Source organism: Candida metapsilosis, assembly GCF_017655625.1.
Source record: "Candida metapsilosis strain BP57 chromosome Unknown scaffold5, whole genome shotgun sequence".
NCBI lineage: Eukaryota > Fungi > Ascomycota > Pichiomycetes > Serinales > Debaryomycetaceae > Lodderomyces > Lodderomyces metapsilosis.
The window spans coordinates 97,989-125,898 of NW_027138163.1; the positions used below are offsets into that span (position 1 = coordinate 97,989).

Genomic DNA, 27,910 nt, shown 5'->3' on the forward strand with positions numbered 1-27,910 from the left:
ATAATAATATTCATGAAATACAAAGTCATAAAAAAACGTCAAATAAAAAAAATTGACATTTGGTGAGGTCATGATTTTTTTTGACTCACTTACGACTTACGACACTCGACACACAGGAGACAGCTGCATATACTGCATATAAATAAAAACGACAAGAAAAAGGAAGAAAAAGAAATTATGAAACAAAAAAAATTTCTTGTCTATTGAGGTATGGATGTAATTTGGTAGTGTATAATTGCACAAATAAAACACACCACAAAATAACGAAGGAATCACGGGGAGAGAGACGGAGAGAGAAAGTTTTACGACAGAGCCTCCCTCTGCGTGTGCGAAGTTGTGCGACAAAGGCGACCCAAAAGCACAAAAGAATTTATTGATTCATCGGAAAAGGTTAAGAACAAACTCTTTTTTTTAAAGGGAAGAATGTTACATCAATGTAGGAAGCAGCAGCAGGGAAAGAAGGTCCCTTGTAGTATACACTTTATATGAAGCATAGCCACAATATACTCTTTATAATCCTAAGAAAAATTAATAGTGTATTGTTGTGTGTTCTATTGGGTGTATTTCCAAGAAATGACAAGAAAAAAAAAAAAAAAAAAAATAAAATAAATAAAATAAATAAAATAAAATATAAATAAAATATAAATAAATAATAAAAAAAAGACTTTTTACATTTTTTTTATCTTGGCATTCCACTTACGTAACTTTCAAAAGGAAAGGGTGATATATATATATATATATATATAATACTAAAGACCATTCCCCCTATTTTTTTTTTTTTTTCTTACAACCAAACCAAACCAACGTCAAATTACAATAAATACACACACACACACTAGAGTAGATTATACAATACAATCAGAACTAACAGTCTATCTATCATGAATTACAACGTACATCCTGTCTCATATTTAAATGCAGACAACTATAATACCAATAACAATAGTAATAGCAACAGTGTACCACAACAGCAAACATACTTACAACCACCACCACCACCACCACCACAACAACAACAACAACAACAACAACCACCACAATCTCAACCACAGTCTCGTGGAGATAGCATCACTAAAAAGTCCCCTTCTACTGATTTAGAAATGGATAATGTTACATCTCCTTCTTCAATTACCTCATCCCACTCACCAAGAACTAATCGTGCTAATGGGTCACCTCATTCTTCATTTACATCCCACTCTTTAGCTAATTCACCTATGGATGATGCAAAAGTTAGACAAGAACCAACTACAATTTCAGGAAATAATGATGTCAATAACCAAGTTAATGCTACAGCTGCACCTACAGCAGCTCCATCAATTACTGCTTCTGCTAATGTTGCTACTGCACCATCTGTTTTACCACAACAGCCAACTCAATTACATCCAAGTTTGAATCCACTTTATAACAGTCACGCTTTTTACCATCAACAACAGCAGCAACAGCAACAACAACAACCAGCACAACAATTCCACCCTATTGGAGGTTACCAAGACTTGTCTGCTGAACACTACCACCATGCTTCATACTTAAACAATGGAGCTGCCTCACAAGTACCACCACCACCACCACCACAAATGAATGATGCAAGAATGAATTCCACATTTAATGCATATTCAGCTAAACCACCAAAAAAGACATACAAGAAAATTACAGAAGCTGATTTACGTGGTCCATTCAAGTGCTTATGGGGTCAATGTAACATTATATTTGACACTCCTGAACAATTGTATGATCATTTATGTGATGATCATGTGGGTAGAAAATCATCAAATAATTTGAGTTTGACTTGTTATTGGGAAAAATGTGGCACTACAACAGTTAAAAGAGATCACATTACTTCCCATTTACGTGTTCATGTTCCTTTAAAACCATTCCATTGTGATTTATGTCCTAAATCATTCAAGAGACCACAAGATTTAAAGAAACATTCCAAGATTCATGCCGATGATCATCCAAAGAAGTTGAAGAAGGCTCAAAGACAATTGTTGAAACAACAACAAAAGGAGGCTAAGCAACAAATGAAGTTGAATAAAGCTAATGGTGATTTACCTTATTTTGCTACTGTTGGTGCGCATGATGAAGAATCAAGAAAGAGGAAATTTGAAAATAATTCTCAACACAACATGTATGTGGTTAATAGTATATTGAATGATTTCAATTTCCAACAAGTTCATCAAAATGGATACACTCAGCAGCAACAGCAACAACAACAACAACAACAAGCACAACAGTATTCTGATGCAAAGAGAATAAAACCAAATACAGAATACAATATTGATATGTTTAATAGATTGAATCATTTGGATGATCAATTACACCATGGACCAGGAGGACAATATCAACAATCACAGCAACTGCAGTCACAGCAACAACAACAGCAACCAGCACATCCATCTTATACCCATCAATCTGCAAACAACACCAACATCTATGAAGCTGAAAAGTTTTTCAACTCATTGTCAAACTCCATCGATATGCAATACCAAAACTTGTCCTCGCAATACCAACAACAACATGCTCATCATAACAGCCAATCAGGAAACACCAATGCCCCTGGTTCTTCCTCTCACGTATACCCTACTTTACCTGTCTTGCCATCTACTTCAATTGGAAACAGAGAACAACAAGCAGCAGGTGCAGCAGCCGTTGCATCTTCTGTCTCTTCAGGAAATGTCAATTCTGGGTCTAATGGATACTTGTCATCGTACCCACAAATTAATAGACCAATGGGTTATAACTTGTCGTATGGTCAACAGCAACCACATTCTAATGGGTTGGAGTTTAATGGTGTTTCTATTTATCAGAAAGCAGGCCAGAAGTTGGACAAGGAGGAGAGTGAAGAGGAGAGTGAGGATGACGATGAGGAGGAGTTTGAGTCTAGTGAAGAATCTGATTACTCTGAAGAGGAGGAGATTGATTCATTATTTGATAAATTGAACTTGAATGAGGATGCAGATGATCACGAGGAGGTGATTGTTGATGGATACAATCTTAAAGATGTTGCAAGACATAGAGCTTTGATTCATCACGTTGTCGAAGTTTTGAAGCAACAAATTAAAGAAGAACAAGAGAAGCAGCAAGAAAAGGATGAGAAGCAAGTTGACGAGTTCAAATGCGATTCCATCTATGCAGTAAAGAAGTTGTACCCAACAATCACTGCCTTTTAAAGATACACTGTGCTTCTTTTATTTGAGTTTGCTTCTTTTTGACATGTTTTGACAATATTGACTTTGTTTTTCACTTCCTTTTTGATGTATTTTGAGATACTCTTTTTTTTTTATACTGTGTATATTATTATTACTGTTTAATCGTATGTGTTTTCAGTTAAGACTATAGTAGTGAAGTTATATTCCGCGTTTACTATTTACAAAGTGTCTGTTTATGTGTAAGTCTTTGAAATTACACCACCGCCCAAGACTTGATTACCTCGATAAAAAACACCAGCTTGTCCCGGCGCCAAAGCACGCACACTCTCAGCCAACTGTACCTCAACAACAGCACCAGAACCAGCAGTACCACCATTCGTCCCTTTATGGCTTACCTTCCAATCTTTCAACTTTGTCGGCTTCGACAATGAATGATGCTGAAACTCAACTTCCCGGGGATCAAGCTTGGCCACTTTACTCTCATCATACACCCAATCGACTCCCGTAACACATACTCTCGACTTGTACAATCTCGGATGATCATGACCACGCACAATAATCAATTGGTTCTTATCCACATCCTTATCAGCAACAAACCATACGCCTTTATAATTGGGATCACCTTGCGGCATAGACACACTTGATTTCTGGCCAATTGTCGCGTGCCATAGCCCCTTATGATGACCCCACACGTGTCCATCTTCAGTGACAATGTCACCTGGGTTGGGTTCAATGTACTCATTGAGGAAATCACGGAAATTCGATTGTGTCGGGTTGACAAAACATAAACCCTGGGAGTCCGGTTTGTTTTTCACGTGCAAGTTGAAGTGGGTTGCCATGGCGCGAGTTTGTGATTTGAGGTAGTGGCCTAGTGGGAAGATGACTCTAGGGAGGATCAGTGACGGGATGGATGAAAGGTAGTACGATTGATCTTTACGCGTACTTAAGCCACGAAGTAAGTGGTATTCTCCAGTGGTACTATCTTGCATTACTCTTGCATAATGACCAGTCACTAACCACCACTTACTCCCTTTCTTCTCATCATCTTGATACTTTTCAGTCAAGTACTGGGCCAATTTCCCAAACTTGACATGTTTATTACACCCAACATCAGGATTCGGCGTCAACCCCAACCGATAATTTTCAATCATGGGCTCAAACACCGAGCTCCAATAATCCGCCTCAAAGTTGACTCGATCACACTCAATACCCAACTGCTCACACACAAGCTTCACGTCCTTCCAATCACGTTCGGTACAACTGGCACTCTGCGACCAGTTCGACATGTAGAGGCCACGCACATTGAGGTATCTTTTCGCAGCAGCATAGAGCGCAGCACATACAGATGAGTCGACGCCCGAGGACATGGCGACAATAATGGTGTCGTTGTGGCCAGGTTGGGGTTGGATGTAGGTGTGGTTAAGGGGAAGGTTGTTTGTGGGTTCGTTTGGGTCGTATGGGAGCGCATGCGTGTTGAGTTTGGGGTAGAATGGAGATGGCTGGGAGTGGGCGTCAGCGTGGGCGTCAGCACGGGTGGTTGAATATAGTCGTTGGATTTGGGATGGCCGTAGAAGTCGTGAAGTTAGCCGTAGCATGCGTGTTGGTTGGAGCATCATCGCTTATGGCCTGATTGAGAGATGCGCTTAATCGTATTTTTTTTTTTTTTTTTTCCGCCATAACGAAGGAGTAGATACTTTTATTTAGTGGTTGGAAAGATCAAAGCTTGTACAAAAAATTGAAAATTAAATCAATCTTGGGATATTCATGGCTTGATGTAATGATAAGTTTATTGGCTAGCGCCAGTTTTGGTAAAGGCAGTAAAATTCAAAATAGGAAATCAAATTCTTATTATGCAGTTTGCCGCAGTCGCTTACACGAAATTGGCAATTGTGTGTGGGGGGATTATTTGAAAAATCGTAAATCCCCGAGAACGACAACAATTTTCCAAATTTTCAAAATTTTCAAAATCCCCCAAGCTCCACCAAAATCTCCTCTCACCACCACATAGCTTCCCTCCCTACAATGTCCCTCAAATACATCGACAACGCCAGAAAGATCCTCTGCATAGGCCGCAACTACGCCGCCCACATCAAAGAACTCAACAGCGCCAAACCGCAACAACCATTCTTTTTCCTCAAACCATCATCCTCAGTATTGAAACCAAACTCCGGCCCATTCCTCGTGCCCAGGGGAACCATAGTCCATCATGAAGTCGAGTTGGCATTTACATTGAACCGCGAATTGAAGAATTTACCTGATTCCTTTTCAGCACAAGAAGCACTTGATTGTATTGATGGGTATGCTTTAAGTATCGATATGACGGCAAGGAACGTCCAAGATGAGGCAAAGAGAAAGGGGTTACCTTGGTCAATTGGTAAAGGATTCGATACGTTCTTACCGGTATCTGCATTCATCCCCAAGGAGAAGATCCCCGATCCATATGATGTTGAATTGAAATTGACCATCAATGGGGACGTGAAGCAGCAGGATCGGTCCGATTTGATGATTTTCCCAATTCATAAGATCTTGAGCTACATGTCGAATATCATGACTTTGGAAAAGGGTGATTTGATCTTGACGGGTACTCCTAAAGGTGTAGGTCCAATTGTAGCTGGAGATAAAATTGAAGCTACATTGAGCGTTGGTGGGGAAGTGATTGAAAAGATTGAAATTGAAGCAGAGACAAAACCTGGCTACTACGAATATAAAGAAACATAAAAATACAAAAGTCTATAGCTCTTTTTTATCTATATGAATATCCCATCTACTGGCGGCTGGTATTGTCGTATTGTAATATTCGCCTCACTCATGACACGATGACTGTCTTGATCCATTGAGTAGCTCTGTGCATAAACAACTTCACGAATGCCACTCTGGACAATCTTGATGGAACAAGTCAAACAAGGACAAGTGTTGCAGTACAAGACACTTTCATCTCTAATTCGATCTCTCCCAGCTTCCAATAATGCATTCTCCTCTGCATGTAAACAAAGACATGTCGATAATGATGCGCCACTGCCATGACCCTTGTTGCAACGTGCACATCCACCTTGGTTGCAATTTGTCAAGTGTCGTGGGGTCCCATTGTATCCAGTGGCAACTACTCTGTTATCTCGTACGATAACGCATCCTACTCTACGTTTCATACAGTTTGAACGTAGGGCAGCCAAGTCTGCAAGTCGCATGAAATAGGAGTCCCAATTGGGGCGTAATCGCGACTGATCAAGAAGGTTCAACTCAGATAATTTAATAAACAAGTCTTTAATTGAAGTAGAAGTGTTTATGATTTTCACTTGCGCTTGATTATTGATTTCAAGAAGTGGCGATTTCGAATTGAATAAAGTATCATCATTATGTTGAACAAACTCTTCCAAAGTTTGCTTCTTCTTAGCGTACCTTTTGTACCTTAAAGCTAATGGCGCATCAATTGAAATGTGAAGAAAAAATGGTCGTTTCTGTAGCATCTTCAACATGGCAATATCATCAATTGGAGAGATGACATAATTATCCCGCCAATTAACAGTAACAAACTCCAACAAACTATCCAACTTCTTAAACACTTTGAAATTTTCCATGTTTGAATACTGCTTTATGGCAAGTTGTTCCATCTCATAATTGATATCTTCAGATTCAGGTGTGCATACATTGAGTTCATTGGGCTCGACAGCGTGTGGTTGGTAGTGCAACACTTTAAACCCTTGGAAGGTGAGGTAGCGAGCCACTTCGGTTTTGCCCGAGCTAAGGGTCCCTGAAATACCAATCAACATGTAGCAATGAAGAAGAAGAAAAAGAAGGAAGAGGGATGAGTGTTGGGGTTTGGGGTTTGGATGAAAATTTTCTTGATCCCGCCTCGGGTCCAAATTGAAAAATTTATTTTCCCAAAGGCGGGTGGTGGTACAAAAAGAGAAGAGAAACACAATAGAATATATTTGACATAATAGGAAAACCACGACACGACACTGATTCTTACGACACTGATTCTCACGACACTGAAGTTGTATAAAAGCCCGGTCGCGCGGTCAGTGAAACAAACCCCCGGATTATACCTGCCTTATTTGCCAACGATGTACCTACTAATCTACTACATTGCGCTACTACATATCGCCACTGCTTTTGCAAAAAGCAATCACGCACCGGGGTACTGTAACACATTCGACAACTGTGGAAAAAAATCCCTATTCGGCAAACCATTACCTTGTGCCAATTTCGTGCCAGCAACTCAACCAAATAAAGAGTCACGAGACAAACTACAAAAAATATGTGGCCAGGACTTTGAATACGTATGCTGTTCACCGGATCAGATTGATGAATTAGAATCAAGTTTGAAACGAGTTGATCCTATAATCTCGTCCTGTCCGGCATGTCATAAGAACTTTTATGATTTCTTTTGTCAGTTTAGTTGTTCACCTAATGAATCGACATTTGTGGAGATCATCAAGACGGAGGTGGCTAAGGATACCGGTAAGGATATAGTTACTGAAATTGATCAATACGTGTCGCCGGAGTTGGCTCAACGGTTTTTCGATTCATGTAAAGAGGTCAAGTTTCTGGCTACTAATGGGTATGCCATGGACTTGATTGGTGGGGGAGCCAAAAATTATTCGCAGTTTTTAAAGTTTCTTGGAGATGAAAAGCCATTGCTTGGTGGATCTCCGTATCAGATAAACTTTAAGTATGAAAAAAAGGATGGATTGGAGTTACGAAATGATAAAATGTATTCATGTAATGATGAAGAGTACAAATGCGCATGCACCGATTGCCAATCCTCATGTCCAAAGCTCCCCCATGCAAAGAACTTAAGCAAAAAGTGTACCGTGGGGGTAGTTCCATGTTTTACATTTTCAGTGTGGATGGTATTGGCATGTTTGGTGTTACTACTTGGTGGATACCACATCTACCTAGCCAATGCCAAACGTGAGTTCAAAAGACGTGGGTCATATGAAGATGACAATGGAGATGAAATTATCAGTCCCTTAAATTACGTAACTGTACGTAAACCCATGGTGCGTCAGTTTTCCGACAAGTTGAATTCAAAAGTTCAAGATGGGTTTGAGAAATTGGCCAAGTTTTGCTCAACGTTTCCTGGGATCACAATTGGGACATCTTTGGTGGTGTCGGTTTTGTTATCACTGGGTATGTTTAAGCTTGATATTGAGACTAATCCGATAAACCTTTGGGTGAGTCCTACTGAACCTGCCTATATTAATCAACAGTACTTTGAGTCCAACTTTGGTGAGTGGTTTAGAATTGAGCAAGTTATTGTGAGTAGTGAAAAGCCTATTTTCAACTGGGATACAATCCAATGGTGGTTTAAGGAGGAGCAAAAACTAGAGGAATTGAGCTCAGGGGTTAAACTCTCTGACATTTGCTTTAAACCATTGGGTGACTCATGCGCAATTGAATCGTTTACTCAATACTTCCATGGCGATTTAAACCAATTGAATGAAGATAACTGGGCAAGGAAGTTGCAAAATTGTGCAGACTCACCAGTGAACTGTCTACCTTCATTTCAACAACCATTGAAACCTGCATTACTTTTTGACAACTCAAATGTGTTGAAAGCGAATGCTTTCACTGTCACTGTTTTGATTAACGCCAACGACATCACTGATGACGTTGTATCCTACGAGCACTCATTTCAAGCTTGGGCAAGACATTTACAACAAAATGAATTAGGCTTGAATGTTGCTTTTAGTACAGAAGTATCTCTCACTGAGGAGCTTAATCAGTCATCCAACACTGATGTTAGAATTATTGCGATATCATACATTGTCATGTTTATCTATGCTTCATTGGCACTTGGTGGAAAATTACCTACAAGGTCAATGAAGTCGCTAGTCAAGACTAGATTCACCTTGGGACTCAGTGGAATCATAATCATTTTACTTTCAGTCACTTCATCAGTGGGATTCTTTTCCTTGTTTGGTTTGAAAACAACGTTGATCATTGCCGAGGTTATCCCATTCCTCGTGCTAGCTATAGGAATAGATAATATTTTCCTTATTGTTCATGAACTCCACAAGATTACCGAACATGAGCCCGAGCTTGAGTTGAGTTTGAGGATCTCATTTGCCATGAGAAATATTGGTCCTTCTTGCTTCATTAGCGCCATTTTACAAATTTCAATGTTTGTCTTGGCTACGTTGGTGGATATGCCCGCAGTAAAGAATTTTGCCATATACAGTGCTGGAGCAGTGGTTATCAACTTTATTCTTCAAATGACGTGTTTTGTCTCGCTCTTGGCATTAGATCAGAAACGGTTAGAGGAGAATAGAGTTGATTGTGTTCCATGTATTACGATATCAACGCCAATTCAATTGGAACAGGAGGAGGAGAAGCATTTGGAGTATGATTTTTCACACTGGATTAAAAAAAGCTATGCTCCTGCAATATTGAGTAAAACAGCCCGGCCAAAGATTTTATCCTTTTTCATTCTTTGGCTAGGTATATCCCTTAGTTTGTTTCCGGGGATAAACTTTGGACTTGATCAAAGGATTGCCATACCAAAAGATTCCTACCTTGTGGATTACTTTAATTCAGTTTATGATTACTTTAATTCAGGACCACCAGTGTTTTTCGTCGTGAGGGATTTAGACGTTACCCAACGTGAACATCAACAACAAATTTGTGGTCGTTTCACTACATGCAATGAGTTTTCTCTTGCAAACATCTTGGAGCAGGAATTCAAAAGACTGAAGAAATCAATGATTGCTGAGCCTACGAGCAATTGGTTGGATGATTTCCTCACTTGGCTTAATCCAGATTTAGATCAATGTTGCCGGTTCAAAAAGCTGTCGGTGTTTGATGCGCCTCAATTTTGTGGTCCTCATGATCCGGAAAGACAATGTCAAACTTGTTTTGCTGATAAGCCATATGATTCTAGCATGAATGGGTTCCCAGAAGGGGATGATTTTATGTTTTATTTCAATCAATGGATAGAGGAGCCTAGCGATCCATGTCCATTGGGGGGTAAAGCTCCTTATGGGACCAGTATATCGCGGACTGAGCGCAAGATTGATGCTAGTTATTTCCGAACTTCACATACACCGTTGAGATCACAAGATGATTTTATTGCTGCTTATCGTAACTCAATTAGGGTAGTTGACGAGATCAAGAAGTTGATTCCCGGATTGGATGTCTTCAGTTGGTCACCGTTCTACATCTTTTTTGTCCAGTATTTGAATATTGTCAGTTTGACATTTAGTTTAATTGCGGGGGCAATTGCCATTATTTGGATCGTTTGTACTGTTCTATTGGGCTCTATTAGATCAAGTACAGTGATGACGGTTATCATATCCTCAATTATGGTGAATATTGGTGGAGTGTTGGCTGTATGGGACATTTCCTTAAATGCGGTGACATTGGTGAATTTGGTTATATGTTGCGGATTAGCGGTTGAATTCACCATTCATTTAACTCGTGCATACACAGTGTCCAAAGTGTCCATCTTTGAAGATGACAATGAAGATATTTATGAACACTTTATCAATTATAATAGCGTCAATTCATCATCGGCATCAATTGAAGAGCTTAATGCAAAGATTAGATACCTGAAAGCGTTCAACTCAATCGTCACTGTTGGCGGATCTATTGTTGGTGGTATAACATTTACAAAGCTAATTGGTATCTCCATCCTAGCATTCACAAGGCTGAAAATCTTTGAAGTGTATTATTTCCGAATGTGGTTCCTGTTGATTATTATATCTGCATTGCATGCATTAGTATTGTTGCCAGTCCTTTTGAGCTATTTTGGTGATTTAAACAAGTCCAATACGATTGTGTATGATGAGAGTCAGTTGGGAAGTCAATTTTATGATGAGTCAAGAGATGAGATTGATTATGAGGATACTGGGGTAGATACCAGTGACTAGCCTTTTTGTGTGGTTGGCGTCGCTTTGTGTTATGGAAGATTTCCTAATTAGGAAACAATATCGACTAATTGGGAAGACAGAAGAAAAATGGATCTAAAAGTAAGATAGTTTTTTTGGAAGGCTTTAAAAGGAAGAGAATTACTGATTCAGGATAGTGTAGAGTGGATAGAGTAGTCCCACTTCTTACAGATACTCGCGTGAGCTCTCTCTCGTGATGAAAATGAATGTTTGTGTGACGTAGTGTTACGAAATGAATGATGGATGATTGTTTTTTTGTGTTCATCTAATTTTATTTTGCTATTTTAAACTAATCTTCAATTTAAATTTTAAATTTCCTTAAAACAATCAACAACTCTTTTCTTTTTCTTTAACACAACCAAAACTTCAATTCAATGTCAGCTCATTACGAATTTAAATGGTATGTCTACAATGCACACAAGGGAATAGAATAGCATAACTCAAATGCTGTGCTCTTGCTCTTCTATTTTTTTTTTTGGGAGGGAACGGCTCGTCATCGTCATGCATTTTGTTTATTTTTTTTTTTTTGCTCTGCAACGACAGATTCTCACGGGGCTTGAGCAATTGACCGGATATCAAATACTAACTCACTCGTTTAGGCCCTCAGGTCCACAAGAGGTTATTGTTACCGGATCAATTGACAATTGGTCCAAGTCATACACACTTTTCAAACATGGCGATGGTACATTTACATTGCAGGTGCCATTGCAAGTGCAAAAAGAACCAATTTTGTACAAGTATATCGTTGATGGTGAATGGAAGGTGAATCCAAGTGAGAAAACCACCAAAGATTTCGAAGGAAACGAGAATAATGTGTTGGATCCAGAGGATTTGAAAGAATTGGTGACTATTCCTGGTGCGTTGATTCCGGAGTCTGGGTTGGCATATCCAAAGGAGGAGACAAAGGACAAAGCAACTGATAAGGATAACACCACAAGTGCTACTGACTCTTACAAAACCACAGTCTTACCAAAAGAGGAACCACATCAAACAAGCTTAACCGGGGAGCCAGGTATCCACATCCCTAAAGATAAAGACCAATTGGCGGTGTTTGACCAATACGAATCAACCGATGCCAAAGCATTAAATGAGGATGTTAAGGAAGTTGGTACCGCAAATTTCAACCAAGGTATCCAAATCCCCCAAGATACATCAGCCTTCGAAAAGATTGAAGATACTGATCCAAAAGCTCTCAATGAGGATGTCAAGGAAGTAGGCACAGCTGAAGGAACTGAATCAAAGGACTTTGCAAAGAAGTCTGAAGGGGAAGCAGCTGGACCTACTGGGGTTAAAGACGACTCTGAAGCTGCTATTGCCGCCGCTACTGTTGCTGCCGCGGGAGCTGCAGGTGTTGGTGCAGGCGCAGATGCGGCTGAATCGGCCCAAGGGGATAACTTGAAAAAAGTCAAGAGAGTGGAATATAGAGGCAAGAAGAAGGATACAGGTATAGATGATTCTAAGGATGTGACTGGAACAAAGGACATAGGTGTTTCTAAAGATGCTACTGGTGCTACTTCAAAGGATGCCACTGCAGGTGCTTTAACAGGTGCGACTGTAGGTGGTTTAGCAGGTGCTGCTGCTGCTCCAGACGCTACTAGAGGCTCCACAGCTACAGATGTAGGTGCTGTCTCAGTCCCCACTGCAGTTGAAACAGGAAACGAAACATCAAATGTTGAATACCTCAGCAATGAACCAAAAGTCACCCCCGGTGCAATAAAACAAGAAGCTCAAGAAAATGATCAAATTAACAAAGAAGTGCGTGATGAATTTGAAGATGTGGATGTAAAAGATACTGCTGCTCCAGACACCACGAGAGGCTCCACAGCTACAGATGTAGGTGCTGTCTCGGTCCCCACTGCAGTTGAAACAGGAAACGAAACATCAAATGTTGAATACCTCAACAACAAGCCAAAAGTCACCCCGGGTGCATTGAAACAGGAAGCACAAGAAAATGATCAAATTAACAAAGAAGTGCGTGATGAATTTGAAGACGTGGATGCAAAAGATAGAGCTGCTCCAGACCATTCAACCGCAAAGGTGTTAGGTGCTGCTGCATTGGGAGGTGCCGGTGGTGCAGGCTTAGGATCAGCTTTGGCTGATCAACCACTGGACTTGCATGCAGATCCTGTCCATGGACCATTCTCAACATCCACCGAGGCTAAGCAATCAGTATCCGACCCATATGCCTCCACTGCCCCAGTTGTTGTTGATGATACACACCCAAAGACGTTGGATCCTAAAGCAGGACAAGAAGAACCAGCTCCTTCTGGTACTACTGCTCCATCAACACTTGCTGCTGAACCTGAAATCAAACCAGTAACTGGATCCAACTTGGATGAGGGTAGGGAAGTCAATGCATCGCCTGTTGCTAAGGACTATTCAAAGAGTAGAGTTGCTGCACCAACAGCTCCTGCAGTCGTTGACGACGAAGATGAAGAGGAGATTATAATTGCCAGAGGTAACGAAGATGATATACTTGCTGCTGTTGAAGCCACCGAAGGCCACGATGTCACCCTCGAGGAAATCAAATTATCCAAAGCAGAAGAAGAGAAATTGAGAGAAGCTGCCCAATTGGCTTCTGAAGAAGGACCAGTCACCATTGAACAAGTTGTTGTACCTGAGGAAAAAGTCCACAGATCAAGTTCTACTAAATCACCAACTTCTCATACCAGCAAAACTTCCCCTCCAACTGTCAAGAGCGCTAGTGAAGTACCTGTTAAGACTACAAAGAAACAGAAAGAAGATGATGAAAAGAAGAAGAAGAAGAGAGGTTTCAGAAGTTTGTTCTCTAGAAAGTAAATTTTTCATATGTAATATTGTTGTTTTTTGTTTGCTTTGTTTTAATATACTTAATTAATATTGGATTACGAGTTGTAGATGGTCTCAATGGAGAATCCCTTTTAGATAGAATACTAGATTCGAAACTGAATGAAATTTTCTTACGAATCGGTTGCAAAAACGGACCAGGTGTACAGAAAAATTTGTTTGAGATTTAGTGAAATGTCAATTGTAGATTTTGTCTCAGATGAGGCGAAAAAGAAAAAAGTCAACATAAAAATTTTCCAAAAACACCTCTTCCCTTCATTTTTCTTTCTTTTATTAGACTACCGAGTTATATTCCCCAATCAGGTTATATTTTAAAACAGGTTATAATTTCCAATCAGGCTAAACCCCCATTCAGTCAAAATAAGTTATATTCCCAATCAGTTATAATGGATCCTACCAAGCAGTTATTTGTCCGCCCGTTACCACCTCATGTCCAAGATCAAGAGCTAGTTGAATTTTTCAGCGCTACTGAGGCAAGAATCATGAATGGATACGCCTTTGTTTCATTTGAAAACGTTGAAGATGCAGGAAACGCTTTAGAGAAATTTCAAGGTGCTGATTTCCAAGGTGAACCTTTACAAGTAGAGTTTGCAAAGGAGAGAAGAGAAGATACCAGGGGAAAATTTAGAGCAATCCTTACTGATTTACCAAGCAATACCGCTTGGCAAGATGTTAAGGATTTTGTTCGTGATAAAACTGGTAAAGAGGCTAATTTTGTCAAGGTCTTTTTTGATGACTCAACTGGTGTCACCAAATCTTCTTTGGAATTCCAATCCGAGGAAGACTTGGAGCAAGCAATTCCTTTATTAGATAAAGGTGAATTTGGTGATGCTACAATTGGTGCCGAAATTGATACTTCTCCTTACGTTCCTCCACCAAGAAGAGGAAGAGGTGGTTTTAGAGGTAGAGGTGGCTTCAGAGGTGGCTATGATGGTGGTTTCAGAGGTGGAAGAGGTGGCTTCAGAGGTGGCTACGATGGTGGTTTCAGAGGTGGCTTTAGAGGTGGTAGAGGTGGTTATGACCGTGGTGGAGACTTTAGAGGAAGAGGCGGCTACAGAGGTGGAAGAGGTGGCTATGGCGACAGAGGTGATTTCAGAGGTGAAGACAGAGGATATGACAGAGGAGGATCTTACATCAGGGAAAGATCTCCAAATAGATTCTAGGTAATCAGAGTTTTGTGTTTATTTTTGTTTAAGTTTTGTTTAAAAAAGAAATAGGAAAGTTTTCTATATCAATCTCAGTTTGGGATCACTGTTTGGCTTGCCAAGAAAATCTCCTTGCGGAACTTGCCATAGATGTCATCATGTTTGCCCCAGTTGCCTGTCATGACAATGCATCCAGTTGTCTTGTTGAAGAAATCTTGCAATAGTTGTGTTTGTTTCAAGGATAACAATTCATCTTGTAATGAATGGAAAATGTAGATTTTTTGGATGTTGAATGTTGAGGAATAAGTTGCTGGTGCTAGTTTGCCGTTTTCGTGGATTTTATTCGACAATGAGTTAAGTTGGATGAGTTTGTGGCTTGGATAAGCTTCGGATACCCATTCATTGTATTGAGGGTACTCTTTAATAAGTTCTGGCAAGTCATAGATCCCATCAAGGAACTTAATGGAGGAGAATGTCAACTTGTTCTCCTTGATGAGAGTGTCAAGTTTATCAATAAGATCATCGTTATCTTCAATTTGATTCAACTCCTCCAAAACCGCAGTACTGCCAGAATTACCAATAGTTGCTTCATCCATGCAGCAAATATCGTAGTGTGTACTTGCCTGATTAAAATGGTATTTAAATTGCAACAATTGAAGAATCAACGTAGCACCAACTGAATACCCCAACAAATGTTTCTCTTGTAATTGGAACTTGGTGACAATGTAGATAATAGCCTTCGCCACGTCTGTCAAATGCAATGGATGTTTCACCATCAACCTGTAATTGATTCCAATAAATGTCGAGTCTGGGGTGGATTCGGCAACTGGTGCTAATTCATCATAAGTGTTCTTTGGATCTCTCCATGCACCTCCATGGATGTAGATATAAGTGTGCTTATTATTAGGGTTGTAGTTCCAAACCTTGATTTTCTGCAACTCGTGGTGGCCGTAACTGTGGGTAGACATAGCACTGAGGTTGCGCTGAAGATCTCCTGTCGAGTGGCTGATTATATGCAGTCTTGTACAAGATGATGAAAAACAGGAAAAAAATTTTCAGATAAAGATCCAGTCAGTCAACTCTGCTACACCATCCACCATGTCTACCGCATTAGAATCCTGGGCTGACGCAGGCGACGAGTTTTCAGCACCTCCTGATGTCATAAATAACCCCGATGGAACCAAGACGGTAATCACATTCAGAACAAACCAAGATGGTAAAAAAGTTAAAGTAACACAACGTATTAAGGAAGTTGTTGTACAAGAAAAAGTACACCCGTTAATTGCTAAACGTAAGAATTGGTCTAAATTCGGTAAAGAAAAGAATAAACCACCAGGACCTGATACTTCTACTACGCAGTTGGGTGAAAAAGTTGAATTGAAGTTGGGCTTGTCTTGGAAACAAGCAGAAAAGAAGGAGGAGGAAGATAAACAACAAGAACGAGCACAAGCTGTTTCCATACAGACTATTAAATGTAGAGTTTGTGGTGGAGATCATTATACATCAAAATGTCCATTCAAGGATACTTTGGGAGCCGCTGCTGGAGTTACACCAAGTGGAACCACCCCAGAACCAGAAGATGCTAAAGATTCAACTCCTGGTAGATACGTACCAAGACACTTACGAGCAGACGCAAATGGAAACATACCAACGAGAGAAGAAAGAGATGATTCAACTACATTGAAAGTTTCACAATTGAACAACTTTGTTGATGAAGATATGTTGAGGAATGAGTTGTTTGCCAGATTTGGTCCATTGGAAAGAGTTGTTGTTGTTAGGAATAGAGAAACTGGTGAAAGTAGAGGGTTTGCGTATGTCAGTTTTGCTACAGAGGAGATTGCTCAAAGGGCATTGGATTTGTTGAATGGTAAAGGTTATCACTCGTTGATTTTACGTTTGGAGTGGTCTAAGAAGAAGAAACCTCAATAAATATAGTTGTACAGTAAAGTTACTTTGTAGATGATAGCAAATCCATGATGACGATTTTTTTTAGAGTTTGTTGCAGGGGAGCTAAAATAATTTGCAGAAACTGTACTCGAAAGGTAATACTTAGCATCCTGATGTTTGTTCAAAAAAAAAAAAACACTATAATGTGCCATCCAACTGTAATACTTTACCTGCCCAATGTCTTATTTCAAAATACACCACTGTATAACCTGTATACCATTCCGTAATACTTACATCCTGACCTCAAGTTGTAATCCAAAAAAACACTATTTTGTGTTCCTCTCCATAGTACTTCCGTTTTTAACAACAAAACTGCGTCCAAGTCATCCTATATTTTCGGAGAATTACATGCAAAAATTTTGCAACTTTTTGTAAATTCAACTCAACTCACAGTTTTGCTTTCAAGGCTTTAGAAAAGACTACTACATAAGGGTTGTCGTTTCTGGCCATAGCATTCTCTCAAATATCCCTTTTTTTTTTTTCCCCTGGTAGTCACGCAACGAAGACGCCCTTCCTGTGGTTGAGCTTTATTTTTTTTTTTCTCGGCCCCGGGTGCGAGCATATACCGAGTTCCAGTAATCTACCAGAAGTTGTCAGACAGAGAGTTCAGAATTCCTCACGACACGATAAAAGCTTCACGCATCCGAAGTGCTTCTCTTGGCCACGCGTATCTATTCCAACGTCTAAACTCCGTCTTTGCATCGAACGGAAGAAAAAGAACCAAGCAAAAAATAAAAAAAAAAAATAAGTAAACGACATGCATTAGAGCGTTCTATTGTATGATCTATCTATAGACATAGTTTATTTTTAGAAAATCCATTACTTTCTAGAATAGACAGCCAAGGAAATAACCAGGCAACAGTGGTACTAGATACGAGTAAAGTCGTTCAATCAAATTGACCACATCAACATCTTGAGCAACCTCACCTCTCTACCAAACCTGTGGCTTTTATAGCAAGATCGGTTCTTAATTGATACCTTTTCGGAGTTAACATTAGAAAATGGTGCAAATTGCTTACTGACTAAAGCCGAAGTTTTTTTTAGAAATTTCTTAAAGGCGAGTTTCCCTTTATTTTTGTGTGTGTTTTCGGAGTTTAAAAAGCACAATTTGTATGCAATGATTCCGTGTTTCTTCCCGTGCGCCTAATATAAACACTACAAAAGGCTTTTTGATCTATTGCTGTTGGATGCGTTTGTAATATTGGTATCAGAAGACGATTCTATATGCATATTCTTTCTCTAGTTATATATATACATATTCAGTGTCACACATTTTCGGTTTTTTTATTTTTTTTTCGGTTTTTCCCATCGTACCCGATAAACTTACACCCGTTAGGACCTAGCTGATATCACAGCCTTTTCTACAAGTGGAAGAGAACCAGATCAACCTAAGGGGCGACGACAAACACATTATTTTACACTTTTGCTTACTGCGTTATTTTTAGAAACGAGAAGCCAAAATTTCAAAATTTCACACTCCCCTTCGTATAGAAAAGAGAGAGAGAGCAAATAAAACAGAAGTAAAGCGCGCGCAAAGCAATTTTTACAACCAAAGAAGAGACCACCCAGACATATTCATAGACACCACTACAACAAACTTACCCCCATTCATGCCGCTACTGTCAACTGTTCCCCTGTCACCGAGCTCTACCAGCTCCAAGAAGAGCAACTTATTAAGTATATTTAAACGAAAGGGAGGGTCCAATTCTGCTAGCGGGGTCACTCCTAAACCATCTAGACTGGGATCGTTAAGCAGAAATGGGTCCCGCAGATCCAGAGCAGACAAGAAGTTGCAAAAGGTTTCTACTCGTGGAAGCAGTTTAAGCCGGAAAAGAGACTTGTCTGAGGGAAGATATTATGTTGACGATGATGAGTCGTATTTATACAATGATGAGGAAGATGAAGATATGGATGATGACGGAAACTTGGGGTATGCTTCAGATACCTCACTGGAGGCTTCAATAGGGAGATCACCTTCCATTATGAGCAAAGTGAAAAACAAACGATCAAGTATAATGAATCATAATGCTTATGAAAAGGTAACTTTCCCAAATTTGGATCAAATTATTCGTGATTCAGACCTTTCATTGACTGTGACAAATGAAGATGATGCACCTTGGAATGGATTAACCTATGAATCTTTTATGACACCGAAGTATGTGAGAACCTCACGTCATACAAAACAAAGTCCCAAGATTATAAATAACCTTTTTCTTGCTCAGGAATTGAATGTTGACAACTATGCTAACAATGCTAGTCTAAAGTCAAATGAAAGTAGTGATGCTGAGCATGATCACGAGCACTACAAGGTAGATGAAGATGCATCTTCCACTGATACCAATTTTGACAGCAATGGCATTGGTAGAGAAATATTTGTCATGAAGTTTAGCCGGGATGGAAAATACCTCGCAGCAGCTGGAAGAGATGCTGTCATACGTATATGGAAAGTTATATCATCGCCATTGGGTAGGTTAGAATACAACCAGAATGAACGTGATACCAGCCCTATTAGAAGCAACAAGAGAGATCCTGTATTCGACTCAGCACCTGTTTTCCACAAAACACCAGTAGAATTACGTGGCCACACAAGTGGTATCATATCCCTTGCTTGGAGTAAAAACAACTTCCTAGTATCTGGAAGTATGGATAAGACAGCAAAACTATGGCATGTCGATAGACCTAATTGCCTACAAACCTTTCAACATCAAGATTTTGTAACTGCTGTTGAATTTCATCCTCTTGATGATCGGTTTTTCTTGAGTGGTTCTTTAGATAATGAGGTACGGTTATGGTCTATTTTGGAAAAGTCAGTGTCCTATTGGAGAAACTTGGGGGATGAAGTATTGGTAACAGCATTGTCATTTACTCCAGATGGACTAAGTTGTGTTATTGGCGGATTCAATGGGTCAATCTTCTTTTTAGAAACGAAGGGCCTACATATCCTCCATCGAGCAGAGATTAAAGAACGATCACTTGTACATGCATTCCAAGAGAGAAACGGTAACAAAATAACTGGTATTGAAATTTTCCTCAACCCAGATTACGTACCCAATCCAAATCAAGATATATCTATGGAGAAATGGAATGTGTTAATCACCACCAACGATTCAAGAGTTAGAATGGTTAGCACATTGAGGAAGAAATTAATCACCCGTTTCAGAGGACTTACAAACAACTCATCATCAATTGCTGCGTCAATAACTGAGAACCACAAATTTATTGTGTCCGGATCAGAGGACCATTATTGCTATGTTTGGGAAAACAACAATCGAATCATCAACAACAAAATTAGGCAATCGTTGAAGGAGTTTGTAATTGATGGTAAACAAACAATGAGTGAGTTTCACCATAAACATGAAAAGTATTCCAAGTTATTCCACTCAAATAAATTGTTTACTAAACTACTCGATGGAGATGATGAAAACATTCGTCACGATTTTGTTGCTAATGAAAACAATAGTTATGCATGTTTCCATGCTCATCATTCTCGATGCAATGTGGCTTTATTTGCTCCTGAATCAACAAAGACTTTACTTGGCTTATCAGATGATTTGATTTTTGATTTAAAGAAACGTGGTGAAGCTTGCAAGATGGATCCAAGCGTGTGTTCAATGACTCCAGTTTGTGGCGACCACTATGGTAATAGAGATCACGCACGATTCGATGAAGGGCCTGGCGAGGGAGATATCATTGTAACCACTGATCAATATGGACTTATTAGGGTGTTTCGACAAGATATTGCTAGTTCATACAGGAGACAGTTTATTGAATTGTACAAGAAATGTCAAGCACACAACAAATCATCGGTGTTGCTTTCTCCAGAGAGTAATTCAGTCAAATCTAGTGCGACATCTAGCACCTTGAATGGCGGCGTTGTCAATGGTAATGGCCACAACGGCCGTCCTTTAAGGAAACTACTGGGAAGTGATCGATTTGGCCTTTCAAGAAACTTTGAGTCATCAAGATCTATAAGCTCAATACTTTCCTCCAAGCGTGGGTTGAGTGCAACTGACCTCAGTCGTACAATATCCAACAACAATCAATATAGACCACCGCCAGAATCATCAGAGCCAACGCACCGATACACTCCAACATCTACTTCCAATTACACCTACCAGAGACAAAAGCCAATGACTTCCCCACCCAACCATCATCACATGTTTAACCAACCTGATATTCCTATCCATCTAGACCCATCTGATGAAGAAGAAGAAGAGCAAGAGGATACCGAGTATGAAAACTATAGTGATGCTACAAGTACTACTGAGTTGGAGAATACGGACTCCAAGAAAAAGGATCGGTATAGTTTATCAACGTTGCATGCATTGGAGGGGAATAGAAGACAAGAGACGTTTCCAAGTTTGAAAAAGGTGACAGATTTACCACCCCAGCAGCAGCAGCAGCAGCAGCAGCAGCAGCAGCAACCACACAATCGTGGTACCAAAGTGCCAGCACCACCAGTAACCCCACCTGCCATCAATAGAATGCACCATGCGCCACACAATCAAAACAATAACTTTGGTCAGTACAATGGACATGTCAATGGCAGTATTCCTAGAGGCCCCATCACTGCAACCTCAGTTGCATCATCGGCAGTATCTACACCAACTCCGCAAAACATCTCATCAGAAGCTTACCCAGTGGCTCCACGTCCTGTTGTTGCTAATGGTTCCTCAACACAAGTGCCACAGATTGTTGTTCCTGATTCAAGTACACCATCTGCATCGCCATCACCATTGTCCAACCACCCACAACGCCCCACCTTTGATGATCAACTTGGCCCTGACTTGCATTCCCAAATAAGTCAAGTGTCAATTCATTCGACTGGTGATGCACCAGCACATACATGAGCAGAGGAAGCTATGTGTGAGGGCAGCTTTTTATATAGTGACTTTCTATATTTATTCAATAGTACAGTTTTTATTATTATACACAAATTTTAGAGACCAGTGTGCATTTGACTTAGCCTGACCAGAATTGATACTCTTTTGGTTTTGAAATACTAATAGGGATGGAGTCGTCAGTGTTTGGGGTAGTTTCTTCCTTATCCACATCCATTACAGCATCTTCCTCATTGCCTTCTTCTACTTTCTCCTCTCCAAATACATCCACTCCTGAATTGACATCAGAAATCTTTACCGGCTTCATTAAATCAGCCAACACATCGCCCAACTCTGGTTTCTCTTGTTTTAACTTGTTGATTTTATTCAATTGTACCCATCTTGTCAATTGCAACTGTTTGCGTTCCAATTGCAATTGATTCGTAATTGAAACAAGCTGATTTTGTAATTGATCAATTTTACCTAGTTTCAAATCAACTTTTTCAACCGTCATGTCAATTATTTGATTGATAAGGTCTAGTTGCTCACTGGCTGATTGAGTGGCGTATTCCTCTGAATTTGATTTGATTAGTTCTTGTCCTTGATTGGATTGGATAAGTTTTTGAGCTATTTCTTCAACCAAATTCGCCTTATTTGAGTGTTGAGTCAGTGGTGTATTATCAGCAATCAACTTGTGTAAAAATTTATCTTCAATAGGTAATTGTAAAAACTTTGTCAAACATTGTTCTTTAGTCTTTGTTGATACATGTTCGGCAATTTTATTCCATTGGTTTTGAGCATTGACGTTGATGTTTGAACCGGCGGTAATTAATGCATTTGTCGATTCAAAAGTTCCAAACATTTCAATTCCTTCCAATAGCAACAAAATTTCCTGCTCGGTCCATGTTTGACTTTCAGCCAACTGTCTAAATTCGACAAAATCAGATGATGTGAAATTCAGTGGGAATAATCCTTGATCATAGCAGATGGAACATAATATACTAGCGTTGTTTATAGTTGAGTTGGGGTTGTATGAATATGACTTGAGTTTTAAATTGTGGTACCTCACTTCAGTTGCATCTTTACCACAGATACTACATGAGTATGACACTTTATGTTGAGGTTTGAAGTCAAACTTAGTTTCACCAGTGGAGTAAACATCTCTTCTGATTTCCATATTCAAAGACAATGGTGTGCCTGAAGGAAGTTCCTGCTTCACAGGTGTTTCAGATGTAGATACTTCCTCTGCCCCTTTCACTATCTTTGCATCCTCCAGCACATACGGAATCAATCCCTCTGGAGCATCCAAAGTAATTTGAAAATGTCCAGTATATTGTGGTCCCAATATAGTTGATTTAGTCTTTGGATCAATTTGATAGTTAATCAACCCCCATTTCTCCAAAAACTGATGAATACGAATAATATTTGTAACATCACCGGCCAAGTTTCTTCTAATTGCAGTTATAGTCAAGTACTCCTTTGGATTTAATCGAAATGTGTTGATGATGAAATCTCGAATGTATTTGTACGATTGTGGAGTCTTGTATATTGAATCTTCACTAAAGAAATCAGGAAATGATTTCTTTTCCAAAGCATGGATTTGATTCAAATTGAACCATTTGGCGAAAGATGGGATAATGACGTGCTGAGTTTGTTCAACTAGGTATTTACGAGACTTTTCTTGAAATTCTTTTTGCAACTGTTCGACATCGACCAAGTTGGGTTTCTGTTCTTCTGGCTGTTGCTCTTGGGGCACAGGAGTAGATCCAATCTCTTTATCTTCAGTAGACATGGTGGGATGATCTTTATTAAGTTGTGAATGGAATCTGATTCTATTGATGATCGGATGTAAATCTGGATCTTTAGGTCGGGTATTTTGGTTTTCATAGGAAGAGATTTTTTTTTTTCGTTTCGTTCAGCGAGCAAAGAGAGAGAGAGAGAAGTTTTGTAACAATTTACACTACCCCTTGGATGGAGCTACCATCTCTATTTTCCTTCAACTGACGCGTGTGCTTTTCTGTTTACATTTCTTTACCACACAGCAAATAGACCACTAGAAGAAGTAGACACTCAATATGCCAGCTACTAGACGACTGACGAGAAACAGTGCAAAGAAAACTGTGCACTATGATGAATCAAGTGATATAGAGCAAGAGGAAGAAGCGTATGAGCCATCCACTCGTGTTGCAAAGAGAAAGAAATCACCAAAACCTGCCTCAAAGAGACAGAAAACAGCACAGCAATCCAACCAGAAGCGTGGCAAGAAGAAGCAACCGGAATTAGAAGACGATTGGGAAGAAAACTACTTGTACCAAGCATTATCCAGTCCAGAAATTAACGTTGTTGATCTTGCGCAAGAATGGATTGAAACGTATGAAGAGGAGGCAGCACTGGCCAGCAGAGACTCCGCTACAATCACACTCTTAATCAACTTGATCTTGCGCAGTTGTGGGTCTCTCCATCTTTTCCAACCTCACGATTTACTCAACTTGGAAAGCGCATCAGTTACAGTTGAGGAGATTACATTGGCATTTAGTGAGCAATCAACACATAAATTTGCATTCAAATTGGTACCTGTGTTCAAAAAGAATGTATTGCAATTTTTCCAACATATTATTGATATATGTCACGAAAAGGGGTTATTGTATCCACCGTATACACAGAGCGATGATGACGTGTCTTCGAAGCTGTCGCAATTGATGTCATATTTAATTACTTGGGTGACTAGCCTTACTGGGTCGGCAATTAGAGCATTGCGGTACACAAGCACTGAAATTAGTATGGTAATACAGTTAGAGTTGAGCAAAATTGGCAAATCAGTGACAACTAATCTCAACAGACTGAGAAAACACTTGTCAAAGCTTTCCGATGAAAGATCAACAAAGTACAGAACCATTAAATCTACAATTTCAAACTATGAATCGCAATTGGATACATTGAATGAGTATTTTGACGATCTAGCAGCCGTGGTTTCACAAAGGTATAAAGACTTTGATCCTCAGATTAGACTCATTGTTGTCAAATATCTAATCGACACCATGATTGCATACCCATCTTATTTTTGCCAGTCCCAATTTTTAAAATATTTTGGTTGGTTATTATCAGATCCTATGAACCAAGTACGTAATGAAATTACGCGTGATTTGCTAAAGCTATACAAGTTGAACAAGAGTGAGGAAATTGTTGATGGATTAACTCAATTTTCTGCAAAATTTAAACCTCAATTTATCACCATGTGTGAAGTAGATGTTGACGCCAATGTTCGAACCAACTGTTGTGGAATATTAACTGAAATGATCAAGATGGGATTTCTTGATGATCAGGATAAGCATGCAATTATAAAAGCATTCCCGTTTGATGCCTCAGCAAAGTTGAAATTGCAGAATGAGTTTGTCAGATTTGTTCAAGTGAGTACCGAGGAGAGTGTGAAACAAGTTTTGGAAAAGAATCAATTGCTTTTGGAGGGGAATATTGTGTTGCATGATCATGATGTGGAAGAAGTATTGTCGATTAAGGTGCTTCTTGAAGAATTAAGTTTTTTTGGAAAAGATGAACCTTTGGAGTTGATATTTGAGTCAGTGGCAATGAGTCAATTGTATGGTACTAAATTGAGATTGTTTCTTGATTACTTATTGACAGATATTGCTGAGTTGAGAGTTGATGGGGAAGAGGAACTTGATCTAGATCAAGTTAAACAATTGGCTCAACTTGATGATTTACAAAAGCTTACCCTACTCAAAGCCATCCATGGGATTATTAAAGCCACCATGATGAAAAAGACCAAACAAGGTGTGTCCAAAGAAGAAGAAGAGGAAATAAGATCCACTATTATTACCCAGTTTATCGATTACATTCCAAGACTAGAGAGTTTCTGCTCCAAGGGGAACAATCGTTACAAAATATTTATATCCTTATGGCAAGATTTAATTGATGATAAACATAATTGTATATTCAATTATTATGTCAAATTGGATAAAGTTGATCAATATGAATCGACCATTAATTCAATGTTGCAGTATTTCCAAGAGTTTAGCTTGGTTGATGAGTTTCAACCTTTTTTTGAAAAATTGTTTAATCTGAGGGGATTGACTGAAACGATCAAGTTTGAGATACAAAGAATTGTTAATGAATTGGTGGAAAGCACAACTGTGTATCTTAGAGACAGTAATGAGGAAGAAGAAGACGAAGATGACAAGCAAGATGTTGATTCATCCATTGACATGGATCGTGATTTCACCTTATGGACAAACCGTCAAAAGCATGTAATAAAACTATGTCGTGAAGTGTCCATTCTTGTTCAAAAGATCAAATTGATTGGAAACTATGTCAATATTGCCAACTTGGAAAAAATTGATGATTTAGTCTATCAAATTAATAATCGAATTTTGAATAAATTTGATTTAAACATTGTTCTTGAACAATGGAAACAAAACTTTATCCTACAATTGCCTAAATTTACTCATGCTATTGTCAATATTATTGAACTAGTTTTCATTATCGGTGGATGGAAGTTTGAAAAAATGATTGATATTCCACCACAAGATCAACATCAAATTGATATTGAGTTGGAGTTGGAAATGGTGGGAGATGTCGTTAGCAACTTGATTAGATATATTGATGAAATGAAACAGTTGGGTGAATCCACTGACTATACAAGTGATGAAGATTTGTCAAAATTGATTGATTTCAAGTGTCAGTTGATTTACCAGTACATTAATCTAATGATTTCATTTCGATTGTTTTATATCAAGTTTCAAGATGACAACAACTTTAAACATTTTAAAGTTTATTTCCGACTGAATAAACTGGTGATTATGATAAAACAGGATGTGCAAGTGGAATTGTTGGAGATGTTTTTGATAAAGGAGGTTAAGTTGGCAAGTGTGCTTGGAGTTGAATTGGAAAGAGATGATGAAGAAGGGGTGCATTATGAGGCGTATGCGGAAAGGGAAGAGGAGGAGGAGGAGGATGCATCTGCGTTTTCTGATGTGGAAGAAGATGATGACGAGGAGAAGAAGCTACTTTGTGAAAAACGACAACGTCTTGCCAAAGCTAAACAAGAGCAAGAAAAACAAGAGAGAGTATGGCAATTGGAAAAAGATTTATCGGTATACACTTTGAAATTGATCTCGTTGGTTAAATTACAACTAATTTCGAAGGAGATTTATCAACGGTTGAAAAAGAATGCCGGTAAATTAGGTGAAGTGTATTACAAACTACTTGAGCAGGAGAAAGTTGGAGAGGAGGAGGAGAGAGATAATGGAGGCCAAGATAATGAAGAATCTTTTGATTTGAGTATTGATGTTGACACTACAGACAAGAATCAAGAGGAGACTACAGAAAATGGTGATACGGATGAGAAAGAGGAAAATGTGTCTATGGATTTACAATTGGAAGTAGATGTATAAGAAAATAAGAGTATGGTGAGAAATAGCCTATTCTTGAAGTGTTTATAAAGGTCTTTAATCAAGGGCAATACTCGTAGCTCTCTCTGCTAGTTCATGATTATAAGTGTGATACTTAATCTCAGTAGAAGAAGGCATAGTTATATTTCGGAAATATACTTGCGCTGTCATGTGACCTGTTTTTTCTCTCCTCCTCTTTTGTCTTGTGTGATAGATTAATTTGATATTTCTTATGCCAAGACAAAATGGGGGTTTTGTGTTTAAACCGAATTACGGAAATTTCCGCCAAGAAAAAACAAAAATTAAAATAAGCCAACCAATCAAAAACACAAGAACAAAAGTGAAGAGAGAGGTTTCAAGGAAAACTTTGATGAGTTTTCTAATCTAGAGCTTTCTTTTCAGAGAGATATTTCAAAGAAGTGGGACTGTTCATCTTGAGGGGTTATCATTCTATACCTTAGTGGCTTAGTCTAACCAACAAAGAGGTCGATTTATAAGCCTACTTAATACGAAATATATATATGTAGCCACAATAAAATCTCAATAAATTGTAGAGAAAAATTTTGAGTTTGAGTTTAACCGAGGTACACATATTGTACAAAGACTAAAGTATTGTTACATCTAATAAATACACAAAAGGAGGACACATAACCTTCATATTATTACCCAACAATCTCAATAAAAAACTATAACATTTCTAACATAAGTAATTTATACTGTGCACGTTTCTAT

General features: G+C 39.0%; 11 protein-coding genes across 11 annotated transcripts; 7 read left to right on the forward strand and 4 right to left on the reverse strand. All coding sequences in view use genetic code 12, as the record gives it.

Annotated features, from left to right (window-relative positions):
* Positions 1–881: 881 nt before the first annotated feature.
* On the forward strand, positions 882–3,167 carry RIM101 (alkaline-responsive transcriptional regulator; the record flags this gene model as incomplete). Its single annotated transcript, XM_067692788.1, has 1 exon — positions 882–3,167. One exon carries the CDS (start codon positions 882–884, stop codon positions 3,165–3,167), a length of 2,286 nt encoding a protein of 761 aa, XP_067547375.1.
* Positions 3,168–3,379: 212 nt separating this feature from the next.
* Positions 3,380–4,513, reverse strand: I9W82_003788 (tRNA-5-taurinomethyluridine 2-sulfurtransferase; the record flags this gene model as incomplete). The annotated part of the gene is made up of 1 exon (XM_067692789.1): positions 3,380–4,513. One exon carries the CDS (start codon positions 4,511–4,513, stop codon positions 3,380–3,382), a length of 1,134 nt encoding a protein of 377 aa, XP_067547376.1.
* A 655-nt stretch (positions 4,514–5,168) lies between these two features.
* On the forward strand, positions 5,169–5,864 carry I9W82_003789 (uncharacterized protein; the record flags this gene model as incomplete). Its single annotated transcript, XM_067692790.1, has 1 exon — positions 5,169–5,864. One exon carries the CDS (start codon positions 5,169–5,171, stop codon positions 5,862–5,864), a length of 696 nt encoding a protein of 231 aa, XP_067547377.1.
* A 29-nt stretch (positions 5,865–5,893) lies between these two features.
* Positions 5,894–6,913, reverse strand: I9W82_003790 (deoxycytidine monophosphate deaminase; the record flags this gene model as incomplete). Its single annotated transcript, XM_067692792.1, has 1 exon — positions 5,894–6,913. One exon carries the CDS (start codon positions 6,911–6,913, stop codon positions 5,894–5,896), a length of 1,020 nt encoding a protein of 339 aa, XP_067547378.1.
* A 297-nt stretch (positions 6,914–7,210) lies between these two features.
* Positions 7,211–11,017, forward strand: NCR1 (sphingolipid transporter; the record flags this gene model as incomplete). Its single annotated transcript, XM_067692793.1, has 1 exon — positions 7,211–11,017. One exon carries the CDS (start codon positions 7,211–7,213, stop codon positions 11,015–11,017), a length of 3,807 nt encoding a protein of 1,268 aa, XP_067547379.1.
* Positions 11,018–11,409: 392 nt separating this feature from the next.
* On the forward strand, positions 11,410–15,024 carry I9W82_003792 (CRP1; the record flags this gene model as incomplete). The annotated part of the gene is made up of 3 exons (XM_067692794.1): positions 11,410–11,435; positions 11,635–13,818; positions 14,139–15,024. The coding sequence occupies 3 exons, from the start codon at positions 11,410–11,412 to the stop codon at positions 15,022–15,024; spliced, it is 3,096 nt and encodes a 1,031-aa protein (XP_067547380.1).
* A 74-nt stretch (positions 15,025–15,098) lies between these two features.
* I9W82_003793 (arylformamidase) lies at positions 15,099–15,974 on the reverse strand (the record flags this gene model as incomplete). Its single annotated transcript, XM_067692795.1, has 1 exon — positions 15,099–15,974. One exon carries the CDS (start codon positions 15,972–15,974, stop codon positions 15,099–15,101), a length of 876 nt encoding a protein of 291 aa, XP_067547381.1.
* Positions 15,975–16,104: 130 nt separating this feature from the next.
* Positions 16,105–16,935, forward strand: TIF35 (translation initiation factor eIF3 subunit g; the record flags this gene model as incomplete). Its single annotated transcript, XM_067692796.1, has 1 exon — positions 16,105–16,935. One exon carries the CDS (start codon positions 16,105–16,107, stop codon positions 16,933–16,935), a length of 831 nt encoding a protein of 276 aa, XP_067547382.1.
* A 1,628-nt stretch (positions 16,936–18,563) lies between these two features.
* On the forward strand, positions 18,564–21,803 carry I9W82_003795 (uncharacterized protein; the record flags this gene model as incomplete). Its single annotated transcript, XM_067692797.1, has 1 exon — positions 18,564–21,803. One exon carries the CDS (start codon positions 18,564–18,566, stop codon positions 21,801–21,803), a length of 3,240 nt encoding a protein of 1,079 aa, XP_067547383.1.
* A 112-nt stretch (positions 21,804–21,915) lies between these two features.
* I9W82_003796 (uncharacterized protein) lies at positions 21,916–23,565 on the reverse strand (the record flags this gene model as incomplete). Its single annotated transcript, XM_067692798.1, has 1 exon — positions 21,916–23,565. The coding sequence occupies one exon, from the start codon at positions 23,563–23,565 to the stop codon at positions 21,916–21,918; it is 1,650 nt and encodes a 549-aa protein (XP_067547384.1).
* Positions 23,566–23,848: 283 nt separating this feature from the next.
* On the forward strand, positions 23,849–27,181 carry IRR1 (Irr1p; the record flags this gene model as incomplete). Its single annotated transcript, XM_067692799.1, has 1 exon — positions 23,849–27,181. One exon carries the CDS (start codon positions 23,849–23,851, stop codon positions 27,179–27,181), a length of 3,333 nt encoding a protein of 1,110 aa, XP_067547385.1.
* Positions 27,182–27,910: the final 729 nt, after the last annotated feature.